The 13,262-nt window shown below is 44.6% G+C and overlaps 1 protein-coding gene across 1 annotated transcript in view; it reads right to left on the bottom strand.

The window, feature by feature from the left end:
• Positions 1 to 13,262, bottom strand: part of LOC144673364 (uncharacterized) — an 87,719-nt gene that overhangs the window by 21,129 nt on the left and 53,328 nt on the right. The window contains 1 exon segment of the mRNA XM_078535249.1: positions 5,870 to 6,608. Coding sequence (XP_078391375.1) covers positions 5,870 to 6,608 — 739 coding nt within the window.

The following is a 13,262-nucleotide window of genomic DNA, read 5'->3' as shown; positions in this document are numbered from 1 at the left end:
TCAGGCAATCACTTAATCTCACTGTGCACCAGCGAATTCACACTGGGGAGAGGCCATTCACCTGCTCCAAGTGTGGAAGTCGATTCGCTAGTTCTTCCACCCTGCCGAAACACCTGTTTAGGCTGTGACAAGAGCTTTAAAAACCCACATTCATTGATGGTTCACCAGTGCATTCACTCCAGTTCCACTCCATTCATCTGCTCTCACTGCAGGAAGAGGTTCAGGTGATTGTCCATCCTGCTGCAACACCAGTGAGTTCACACTGGGGAGAGGTCATTCACTGGCTCCATGTGTGGGGAGGGATTCAGACTGATGGAAGATCTTTTAAATGTGTAGATTGTGGAAAGAGTTATAAAAGTTCTGTGGAGCTGATGTTCCATCAACGTGTTCACACTGACCAGAGCCTGTTCAAGTGCTCTCACTGTGGGACTGGGTTCAAGTGATCATGTGAACTCAGTGTTCACCAGCGCACTCACACTGGGGAGGAGACCATTCATTTGTTCTGTGTGGGAGAGATTCACTCCGTCATCCCACCTCCATACACATTAGTTCTGAAGAGGAGTCATACCGACTTGAAACGTTAACTCTGTTTCTCTCTCCACAGATGCTGCCAGACCTGCTGAGCTTTTCCAGCATTTTCTGTTTCTAATTTTAGATTTCCAACATGTGCAGTATTTTGCTTTCATCTATACACATCGACTTGTTTACATGGGTCAGAAAGCTTTTCAAAGGTCTGACCATGAGCCAAGATTTAAAAGCAAAATGGGTGCTGAGACACAAACACATTCACACTGGGGAGAGGCTGTTCACCTGCTATGTGTGTGGGAGGAGATTCACTCAGTCATCTCACCTATTAACACCCCAGCGAGTTCACAAGCGGCTGCAGGAATTGGATTCTGCTGTTATTGCTGCTGTTAACCACATCCAGGACTCAACCATTCTGACAGTTGGAGTTTGTTTCTGATGATGTTCATAAACCCTGTAACTGGACTGAAGTTTAATATTCTGGATAAATGTGAAATAAATCAGGTTTATTTTAAACACGTTGTGGATTTTTTGCCTTTCCCACCTGGGTGTTTAACATCACCTGGCTGGAGCTTAGAAAGGACAATCTGGGTCGTGGATCATACAGCAGGAACAGAACTTCAGCCTGGACACAGTCCCTCAGGGTCACACTGAGAGGGACAAACAGTACTTTGCTCTTTCTCCTCTCTCTTCACTTACAGCAAAGCCCCCGTGTGGGTTAATCCTGAGGTGTGTAAGAAATGTGTCCCAGCTGCTCTCTTCCCCATAGTTCAGAGCTCCTGGACCCAGAACAGGAGGCTCCTTTACAACTGTGTTTAGAGTCAGGAGGAACAATGGTGAATGCTGGAAACGTGCTGTCAAATCAGAGGTTGGTGTAAAACTGTGATCTGTTTCTGACTGAAAGGGAAAATCAGGTTTAAATTTCCAGTCTGAAAATTACTGTGCTAATTATTCTATGAAGATTTACTGTGTTTGTGACAGACCAAAATCGATTACTTTAAGGCAGAATTAAACACATTTGAAATAAGTTTGCAAAATTCTGTATTAAATTAGCAGGTAGATGATTTCAGAGGTACCTGTTAACTGCTGGGAGAATTATACAACAGATAAAGAAAGACCTGGAGCACATTTCCTGGAGTTCCCTGTTTTATTGATGTGTGTTAGACACCAGGATAACTAAAAATACTCAACCCTGAACATCCATGTGGTTGCGACCCTCAAAGTTACTCTGGAATCACTCCCGCTGTGTAGCTCCAGCACTGATCCTGCTGCAGGTTGGAGGCTCGGGGAGTGGGCCCTCCAGGAGTGGATTGGGAGAAAGCAGTGTTTCAGTATCCTGACTAATATACGGTGAGGAACCAGAGGAATCCTTACTGAGGAACTGTCTGGGGCTTTACCTCTCAGTGTAGGTCTAGGGGTGAATGATTCCTGACTCCCTGAACTGTCTGACACTGAACCCAGTTTGGAACAAGATGAATTCAGTGTCCAGGAGAACTGGGACAAATATCACCCACAATTGAGGGAGAGAAAAGCAGCCATTAGAGAAGAGATCTTTGGGAAAGAAGATGGTGAACAATTGTGGAAATAACAGCAAAGCTTTCCCAGCTCCATCAGGAGTGGGAAGATGGTTAAACGTAATTTTGAAACACTGAAAGACAGTTGAGGACAGATTGAATCAGATTGCCAGGCTATGACAGAACTGTTAAATGACTGTTTCACATCAGTCTGCATTCCTGTGGATGATGCTCAAATTCCAGCTGTGGGATGTGCTGTCGTCAATAACATCATCAATATTAAAATAGAAAGGGATTGTCACCCTGGAGAAAGTAGGGAATATCAAACTAGATGGTGCTACAGGTCCAGATGATGTCCACCCAAGGGGGTTTAAAGAGATGGAATGGGTGCCCTGTGAGCCTCTTTTCCGTATCTTCAACAGCTCAATAGAGTCAGCGATTGTTCTCTGAGATCGGAAAGTAGCTCATGGTGTTCCCACTTTCCAAATCAGGGAAAAATCAGAGCCAGGGAATGACAGGCCCATCAGTGTGGCCACGATCACAGGGAAGATGCTTGAAGGTTTCTGATTCTGTTTCTGATCACTGGGGGAGAGAAGAATCCATTCGAGATCCTCAACATGGATTCCGGGAAAGAATGTCATGCCTTAGAAACCTGTTTGTGTTTTGTGAAGAAGTTGCTGTGCTGGTGGATGAGGGGAATCAGGTTGACATTGTCTATCTCAGGGTGTAATCCAACACCAGCATCTTGTATTTACACAGAGGGTTGTGGGGCTGGAGGAGGTTACAGAGATACTGAGGATCCGTTTGACATTGTCTATCTCAGAGGTGTCAAACTCCTTTTCCATGGTGGCTCTGCCAATATCCTGGCACTGGGTGAGGGCCACATTCAGCAGAAGTTATTAAAATGAAACAAGATACTGATAAACTTTATTAGTATTCACTGACATCTCGATTTTATTCACTGCTCCTGCTGCTCCTGATACCTGGCACCTCTTCACTTGAACCATCACATCAATACTTGGAGCAAATGACTGGGCTGAGGTCTGTCTCGGATAAAAACATGAGGACCTCTTGTCAGCACAGAATCAGAGAAATTATAGCACAGAGGAGGCCATTCAGCCCATCATGTCTGCACTGGCTGAAAATGAGCTGTCCAGTCCAATCCCACTTTCCAGCTCTTGGTCTGTAGTCCTGTAGGTTACAGCACGACTGGTGCATAACCCAGTACTTTTTAAATGTGAGTATTTCTGCCTCTACCACCCTTTCAGATAGTGACTTAAAATTCCCCAGCACCCTCTAAGTGAAAACATTACTCAACTCCCCTCTAATCCTCCCACCAATTACTTTAAACCTCAGCCCCCTGGTTACTGGCCTCTCTGTTAATGAAATAGGTCCTTCCTACCCAATCTATCTGGGACCCTCATCATTTTATACACGTCAATTAAATCTCCCCTCAGCATCCTCTATTCCAAAGAAAACAACACCCGCCTCTCCAAATCCTCCTCAGGGTTAAAATTCACCAGTCATGGCATCATCCAGATAAGTCTTTTCTGTGCCCTCTCCAGTGTGATCACATCCTTCCTGTAAAGTGCTGACCAGAACTGGACTGTGCTCTAACTAGTGTTTTTTATATTTCTAGAATAACCGTTCTCTCACCTTCTTTAACTTCAATGTGATGGAAACTCACAGCTGGAACCTGTCAGCATTTGAAAGATATTTACAAATTTTCGAGGGTTCCTTACAGTTGGGATCTTCCTCTGTTCTGTCCACTCGAGGTGTTAGATAACAGACTTTCTCCTGGGAATATCGAGCTGGGGTTTTGGGCCATGAGGTGTTTCCTTGTTCATCTTGTTGACTCTAAATATTGAATTGTGTGGTTAGAGACACCAGGTAATCAAGCTGACAACAGATTATCTCACACTGACTTTATTAACAGCACTGCAATCATACAGATGGAGTATGTTCCCCAATCAGAATAGGGATAATCACAGAATCTTTACAGTGCAGTAGGCAATTCGGCCCATTGAGTCTGCACTGGCTCCCTGAAAGAGCATTCCACCTAGTCCCACTCCCCTGCCTTATCCCGTAACCTTGGACATTCTCTCTTTTCAGGTAGCAATCCAGCTCCCTTCTGAATCCCTCAATCGAACCTGCCTCTACTGCCCTTTCAGGAAGTTAGTTCGAGACTCCAACCACCTTGTGGGTGAAAAAATGTTCCCTCACATCACATTTAGGGAGGGAACTTAAAAGCTTCACATCAAGGCAGGGCCGCCAATGATGGAGTAATTATAATCTTGGGTGTTCGAGAGGGCAGAATGAGAGGAGCGCAGAGGGTCATGTGACTGGAGATTACAGAGATAGGGAGTGATGAGGTCATGGAGGGATTTGAAACTGAGGATACAAGTTTTAAAATTGAGGCAAAATTGACCAGGAGCCAATGTCGGTCAATGAGCACAGGGGTGATGAGTGAATGGAACTTGATGTGAGAAAGCTCAAGGTCAGCAGAGTTTGGATGATCTCATGTTTCCGTGTGGGGATGGGGTGAATGTGAGAGGCTGGCCCGGAATGTACTGGAACTATCACGTCTAAAGGTAACATGGATGAGGGTTTGAGCAGCAGATGAGCTGGGGGTGGGGTGGAGACAGGCGACGTTATGGAGATTGAAATATCTGGTATTAGTGATGGTGTGGATATGTGGTCAGAAACTCATCTTGGAGTCAAATATGACACCAAGAATGTGAACAGTGTCGTTCAGCCTCAGACAGTTCCCAGGGAGAGGGATGGACTCGGTAGTTATGGAACGGAATTTGTAGTGGTGACCGAAGACAATGGCTTTGGTCTTCCTGATTTTTAATTGAGGAAATTTCTGCTCATCCAGTACTGGATGTGAGATAAGCAGTTTGATAATTTAGTAACAGTTGGATGATGTCACCTAGTGGCAGCCTGTAGATGAGAAATAGGAGTGGCCAAGGATAGATCCTTGGAGGACACCAAGTACAAGGACTTTGGAGAGGAAAGGGAGGTTGGAAATGGGGTGGTAGTTTACAACGACAATTGTGGAAAAAGTTTTTTTTTAGGATGGGTGATGATGGTGGATTTAAAGGTGAGGGGAACAGTACCAGGAGAGAGACAGAACCATTAGCTGATATTGTTGAGATGGAGAAGTTGGATGGTCAACAGTTTAATGTGAATAGGGTTATGGGAACAGAGGTGGGTCTCATGGACAAGATGAGCACTGAGAGGGCATGAGGGGAGATGGGAGAGAAACTGGAGAAAGATGTGGGTTCAGGGCTCGGACAAGGGGACTTTAGAGACAGTTTGTCCCGGTGGGCTAGTGGAAGGGAGGGAAGCAGCAGAGGCAGCTGATCGGATTGTCTCAATCTCAGTGACAAAGAAGCTCTATGAGCTCCTCACACTTGTTGTTGGAGGTGAGGATGGAGGAGACAGGAGAGAGGGAGAGTCCTTCAGAAGGAACTAATTTGTGTTTGAGATATTAACAAGATTCACCAGACAGTGTGTTTTACACAAAGCTGATTTATTTGACTTTTATCCAGAATATTAACACCTATAACTGGGCTGGAATTTATTAGCATCCGCAGAAATACTCCCCAGTGAAAATCGTTCAGTCCCGGGTGGTGTTAACAGGAAAATCCCATCATTGTATTTAAAAAGACTCAATATTGTGTGTGTAATACAAAGCTGATTTATTTGACTTTTGTCCAGAACATTAATGCCTAGAACTTAACATCAGAGAAACAGACCCTAATAAACATCGTTCACTCCTGAATATAATTAACAGTAAAATCCAATCACTGTCTTTATGCGTGAACTCGCTGGTGTATCAGCAGGTTAAATGAATGAGTGAATCCCTTCCCACACTGGGAGCAGGTGAATGGTCTCTCCCCAGTGTGAACTCGCTGGTGTGTCAACAGGTGTGATAACTGAGTGAATCCCTTCCCACACTGGGAGCAGGTGAATGGCCTCTCCCCAGTGTGAGTTCGCTGGTGTACAGTGAGTTGAGATGCTCGCCTGAACCCAGTTCCACAGTGAGAGCACCTGAACGGTCTCTCGTCAGTGTGAACATGTTGATGGGACACGAGTTCCCCAGAACTTTTAAAGCACGTCCCACAGTCTGAGCATTTATAAGGTCTCTCGTCAGTGTGAACTCGCTGGAGTTTCAGCAGGTTGGATGACTGAGTGAATCCTTTTCCACATTCAGAGCAGGTGAACGGCCTCTCCCCCTTGTGAACTCGCTGGTGTTGTTGCAGCCCTGTTGATCGAGTGAATCTCTTCCCACACACGGAAAATGTGAACGGCCTCTTCCCAGTATGAACTTGCTGGTGTTGCAGCAGGTTGGATGACTGAGTGAATCCCTTCCCACACTCAGAGCAGGTGAACAGTCTCTCCGTCGTGTGAACTCGTTGGTGTTGCAACAGGTCGGATGAGTGAATGAATCCCTTCCCACATTCGGAGCAGGTGAATGGTCTCTCCCCAGTGTGAATTCGCTGGTGTCTCAGCAGGTTGGACGATCGAATGAATCCCTTCCCACATTCGGAGCAGGTGAACGGTCTCTCCCCAGTGTGAGAGCGCCAATGAGTTTCCAGCTCAGATGGGCATCTGAATCCCTCTTCACAGCCTCCACATTTCCATGGTTTCTCCCCACTGTGAACAGTGCTTTTTCCCTTCATGTTCAAAATCAGTTCACGATAAATTGAGCGACTCCTTCAGATCCAGATGTGATGTTTGGTTTCAGTTTCCCGACTGAAAATCCTCCCCTTCTAATACCCTGTGAAATTGATTTAAAACAGAAAAAAGGGAGTGAGAGAGAACCCACAAAAACACAAAGGCAGGTTGTGAAATTGAGCTGAATGAATCTGGGAATTTGTGGGGCCGGCACGAGGAAAAAGTGACCATGAAAACTGCTGGATTGTCATAAAAACCCAACTGGTTTACTAATGTCCTTCAGGGAAGGGAACCTGCCACTCGGTCTGGGCCTACACAAGACTCTGGTCTCCTTAAGATAACAGATAGGAACCGGAATAAACCATACGGTTCATTGAGCTGCTCCACCATTCGAAATGAGCATGGCTGATCACGGGCTTCAACTCCACTGTCTGAGAGAGAAAGAAAAGAAGAGAAGGGGGTAGTAGAAGCGGGGATAAAGAAGACGGACTTAATAGAGCTACATCTCACTGCATAAGTGTGAGCTTATCCATTCTGGTCGGAAGAATGAAAAGGCAACATTATTTAAATGGAGAGAAACTTCAGAATGCATCAGTGCAGAGGGATCTGGGTGTCCTCGTGCATGAATCGCTGAAAGCTAGTATGCAGGTACTGCAGGCAATAAGGAAGGCAATTGGAATTTTGTAACTTATTGCTAAAGGAATAAAGTATGAAAATAGGGAAGTTGCTGCAACGGTACAAGGCATTGGTGAGAACACACCTGGAGTACTGTGCACAGTTTTGGTTCCCTTACTTGAGGAAGGATGTAGTTGCATTGGAGGAGGCTCAGAGGAGGTTCACTAGATTGATTCCAGAGATGTGGGGCTTGTTTAATGAGGAGAGATTCAGCAGTTTATGCCCATACTCGCTAAAGTTTAGAAGTATGAGAGGAGATCTAATTGAGGTATATAAGGTGCTAAAGGAGACAGACAAAGTAGACGTGGAGCGGATGTTTCCCCTTGTGGGGTATTCTAGAATGAGAGGCCATAGTTTTAGGCTATGGGGTGGTAGATTTAAATCAGAGATGAGGAGGAATTGCTTTTCTCAAAATCTGTGGAATTCACTACCTCAGAGTGCAGTGGATAAACTTAAGGAGGAGATAGATAGATTTTTAATTCGTAACGGTTTGAAAGGTTATGGGGAGATGTTGGGAAATTGGAGTTGAGACCGAAATGATATCAGCCATGATCGTAATGAATGGCGGGGCAGGCCCGAGGGGCTGAATTGCCTACTTCTGCTCCTAGTTCTTATGTTCTTATTCAAGAGTCAAGCCTGGTACAGAATTTTTTTTTCTAATTATTTGATGGTATATGGTGGTATATGGCTTGGTCAGCATTTATTACCCATCTCTATTTTCCCCTGAGAAGGTGGTGTTGAGCTGCCTTCTTGAACCACTGGCAGCTCAGCCTCACCTTCTCAATGCACATTGTCCTCGGGGAGTCAGGCATTCCCCAGTCACGTGCTCAGCCCTGGCTCCCCGCTCTCATTCTCTTCCGCCTTCGTCATCCGGCCCAAGCCCCGCCCACTCCATGACGTCACCAATATGGCCGCACATGCGCCCTCCTCCCCGCTGAAACAAGATGGTGGCCATTAAACCGGTCCCGGGGAAACAGCGGCTCCGGAGATTCGCAGCACCGGACAGAAACGGTTCGGGAGTTTCTTGTTCGCGGCTTGTGGCCTACACCGGGGGTTTCTGAAGCCTTCCCGCCCACCCACTGTCGGTAACGCTGCCTCCGCTTCGGAAAAGAGGTAAAATATAAGCTGGTTTAAGGTGGGGGGGGTGGGGAGGGGTGGAGACAGGTAGAGCTGGATAGAGGGCCAGTGATAGGTGGAGATAACCAAAATATGTCATAGACAAAGAGGTGTTGACGGTGGTGATATTAGCTAAGGAATGTGATAATAGGTGACATTAAGGGTAGAAAGCAGGATGAGCAAGGTACAGATAGGGTTATCTGTGGGGGTGGGGTGGGGTGAAGGGATCGAAATAGGCTAAAAGGTAGAAATAAAACAATAGATGGAAATACATTTAAAAATAATGGAAACAGGTGGGAAAATAAAAATTTATATAAATTATTGGGAAAAGGGGGGATCGGAAAGGGGGTGGGGATGGAGGAGAGAGTTCATGATCTAAAATTGTTGAACTCAATATTCAGTCCGGAAGGCTGTAAAGTGCCTAGTCGGAAGATGAGGTGCTGTTCCTCCAGTTTGCGTTGAGCTTCACTGGAACAATGCAGCAAGCCAAGGACAGACATGTGGGCATGAAAGCAGGGTGGAGTGTTGAAAAGGCAAGCAACAGGGAGGTCTGGGTATTGCTTGCAGACAGACCTAAGGTGTTTCGCAAAGCGGTCACCCAGTGTGCATTTGGTCTCTCCAATGTAGAGGAAACAGCATTGGGAGCAACGAATGCAGTAGACTAAATTGAGGTAAGTCCAATTGAAGCACTGCTTCACTTGAAAGGATTATTTGGGCCCTTGGACGGTGAGCAGAGGGGAATTAAAGGGGCAGGTCTTGTTTTATCTCTACCTTTTAGCCTATTTCGATCCCCCCCCTGCACCCCACTCCCACAAGGGCTATCTGTACTTAGCTCGTCCTGCTTTCTACCCTTAATGTCCCCATTATCACATTTATCAGCTAATATCACCATCGTCACTTTTGTCTATGACATCTTTTGACTATCTCCACCTATCACTGGCCCTCTATCCAGCTCTACCTGTCACACCACCCCTTAAACCAGCTTATATTTTCTATTTTTCCTTAGTTCTGATGAAGAGTCATTCGAACTCGAAACGTTAGCTGTATTCCTCTCCGCAGCTGCTGTCGGACCTGCTGAGTTTTTCCAGGTATTTTTGTTTTTGTTCTGGAAACTCTCAACATTCTCTCCTCCTGCCACCTGGACCAGGATGACCGCGCATGCGCCCTGCTGCACATTGCCCCTATAAAGATGGCGGCCGTTACCCCGGGCCTGGCGAAGGGAGAAATCCAGAATTTCTCGGCCCGTTCTCTGTAAACACAAGACCGGTACCTTGTTATTTGGGGTCTGCGGCCTGCACTGTGTCTTTATGAAGCCTCCCTGCCCACTCCACCGACTCCATTCCTCCTCACACACCCACTAACTCTGTTAGTTTGCTCCACTCGACATTCCCTCACCCGCTCTGAGCAGTTTCAGTGCCAGACCAGCACTGCGCATGCTCGTGAAAAATACCGCCATGTGCATGCTCCAAGCACACACCGTCCTGCGCATGTGCGGGGAGCTGCTGTAATGAGAATAGGGCACATTCTGCACCGCAGTGAATGCTGGGTGACTACTCCGCCATTGAAGGGTCACGTTGTAGAATGAAACTGCAGTCCAGTAATCAGAATACAATGGGTGCCATCGGGACAAGGTATAAAGTCTTCGAATCAATTGATACAGCAACTAAAATGCTCTGGGCTGTACCCTAATTCCCTCCTAGATGTTATGAAGAGCAGAACAAATACCCTGCAGTTAGATCCGAACTCGATGGAGTCTCAGCATATGGATTATTTTTCACTATACATGGTTCATTTTAACCCTGCCAACAGGAATGCTCTGACGGTGGATTAAATCCTTTGAATTTTAAAGTTGGTGTGTTTACTGCTTTGCAAACTGAATAAATCCCTTCGCACATGTGAAATATCTGGATGGTCTCTGGATGTGACTGTGTTCCTGTGTCAGTAATTGGGTCAATGGTGTGAACCATTTGCATTTTCAGCTTGTGCACGTGATCTTACTTAGACATTTTTAGCTGAAAAATGGATCTCAAACCTTATGGCTTCCACATTCTTAGCACTAATTAGTTAAAGAAAATCAAAATGCTGCAGATGCTGGCTTACTGAAATAAAAAAAAAGCAGAAAATGCTGGAATTCTCTGCAGGTCTGGTCGTGCCTCTCGAGAGAAAAACATAGCTTTTAGCGGATTAGCGGGTCTGTGAGATTAGAACTAATTCTTTTGTGGATTCTCAACATAGACTTGTTGGAGGTGACAGTCTGTTTCTGTTTGGTAATATTTCTGAAACTTTTGGATGTCAAAAACGCATCAATGGATAAATGGCAGCATGAAATATTGGGTACAGTCGATGAAGCTTCACTAATAAATTGGCCTCCCACTATTGTGAGAACCTATTTATCATTCACATGGATTGGGACAGACTTTGGTAAACTGAGATGTCATGGGAATGTGTTAATTATTAATATCACCTATGGCGATTCCAGGTTAAATTACCACCAGGAAATCAGTTACATAGCGCATTTAAAAAAAAAATATTTTACTTATCTTATTTATTGTTATTTATCAATCATATGTAGGCCAGACCAGATGAGGATGGCAAATTTCCTTCCCTAAAGACATGGGTAATAAGATGTGTTTTTACGAAAACTGATGGTGGTCTCATTGCTTGTGATTGCAGATTTATTAATTGAATTTAAATTCCACCAGCTGCCGTGGTGGGATTTGAACCTGTGTCCTCAGAGCATGAGCCACCCTCTGGATTACTCATACAGATGTCCCGGCTTTAGAAAGACAGCTTATCCTGAAAACAGCCCCAACTTTGCATTCAAAATAAGAAAACGAACACTAGGTGGTTATTGCACCAATCATTATAAAACAGACCAGCATTTAACTTTACAAATATGTATAAAGTAATGGAGCCAGAGTCCATAAGTTACACGTCAAACATCACACAAAAAATGTCACAATGTGTTACTCATACAAAATCTTTAAAAAAAACCAATTCCAGCTACTGACCTGATATTTACAAACAGTTACAACTATCATCTTAGTTGGATTTCTCTATTTAGAGCAGTGATCTAAACTCAGAGTTTAACAGTTAAATGTTACAAATGTGCCGCAGCCTTCAGAGGACACGTGCTCAATAATTAAGAATATCCAGTTAAGATGGGATGGAAGTCACTTCCATTTAATAAAATGTCTTCCTTTGGATTGTATGAAGTCTGCTTAGCACAAAAAATCACCTAATGCTGAAAGGGGGTGAATATAAAGTTCGAGGTTGCTGAAATAATTTAATTGCTTTCTTTGCTCGGCTGGAGTCTTCAAAAGATGGGTTGGAAAACACAGGTGGAGCAGCACATAGCAGGTTAATAAATCAATTAAATAGATGCGTATTATATCAGCACATGAATAAATATCGTGTTTCAGTATCTTTTAAGTGAACATTTTGCTTTCATTTCTCCACTTAATATATTTGAGCCAAGTTTAATTATTGGCTCTGAAAGATTGTATCATAATTAAGTCCTCTCTAACAGCATTGCGGGTGTTCCTACACCACAAGGACTGCAGCCGTTCAAGAAGGCAGCTCACTACGACCTTCTCAAGGGCAAGTAGGGATTGGCAATAAATGCTGTCTCACATTCTGTGCATGGATACACAAAACTGAAAAACTGCTAATCACAAATTGAAAACAAGCCTAGGATCAATTGAAATACAGATCTGTAAAAATAATAATTGCAGAAGATGAATCTTGAAATTTAAAAGTAAAAAAACAAAGCTGGAAGCACTCAGCAGCATCAGCAGCTGAGGCTGCATGATTCATCAGAACTGCTCTGTCGAGTTCCGAACAATGTATCAACATGAAGCAGGAAACTCTCTCCTTCCTGCTCCCACTCCTCCTCACTGAGTCTGAACTGGGGACAATGTGTTAACATGAAGCAGGAAACTCTCTTCTCTCTGCTCCCACTGCCCCGCACTGAGCCTGAACTGGGTACAATGTATCAACATGAAGCAGAAAACTCTCTCCTCCCTGCTCCCACTGCCCCGCACTGAGTCTGAACTGGGTATAATGTGTCAACATGAAGCAGGAAACTGTTCTCTCTGCTCCCACTCCCCCTCACTGAGTCTGAACTGGGTACAATGCACAAGGAGCCATTACTGTGTCCAGAGCTTTCTAAAATTATTATTTATAAATAACGTTCAAAGTAGTGTTACTATTAGTTATGTTGGAGTGGGTTAACACAACCGTTTAAACTACCCTCTGGGAAGCTTGGACACGTGCTCCCTGCAGACAGGGCATCATTTCACTTCACAAGGTATCAGAGGGAGGATTAGCATTCTCCCATCCCATCAGCCTTTCCTTCTCATTTCAACATTCCAGCAGATAAATAATATTTCAATCTGCTAATATAATTGTAGAAAATAAGCTATAACTGTTAAACTCAATCCCAGACGAGAGTGTGCAATGCGCTGAAATCAATTCATTTTGCTCACCACAAGTGTGAACAGTTTGCTAAAAACAAAAAGCTAAAAGCTACTGCGGATGCTGGAAATCCAAAACAAAAACAGAATTACCTGGAAAAACTCAGCAGGTCTGACAGCATCGGCAGAGAAGAAATCAGTTAACGTTTCGAGCCTTCATGGCCCTTCGCCAGAACTGAAGCATAGTTAGAAGAAGGGAGAAATATAAATTGGTTTAAGGTGGGGGTGGGGAGAGAGAGAGACATTGAGGGTGTGGTGATTGTGGAGATGAGCA

Source organism: Cetorhinus maximus, unplaced genomic scaffold (genome assembly GCF_964194155.1).
Source record: "Cetorhinus maximus unplaced genomic scaffold, sCetMax3.hap1.1 HAP1_SCAFFOLD_353, whole genome shotgun sequence".
Taxonomy (NCBI): domain Eukaryota; kingdom Metazoa; phylum Chordata; class Chondrichthyes; order Lamniformes; family Cetorhinidae; genus Cetorhinus; species Cetorhinus maximus.
The sequence above is the reverse complement of the archived record's forward strand: the minus strand, read 5'-3'. Positions and strand labels throughout refer to the sequence as shown.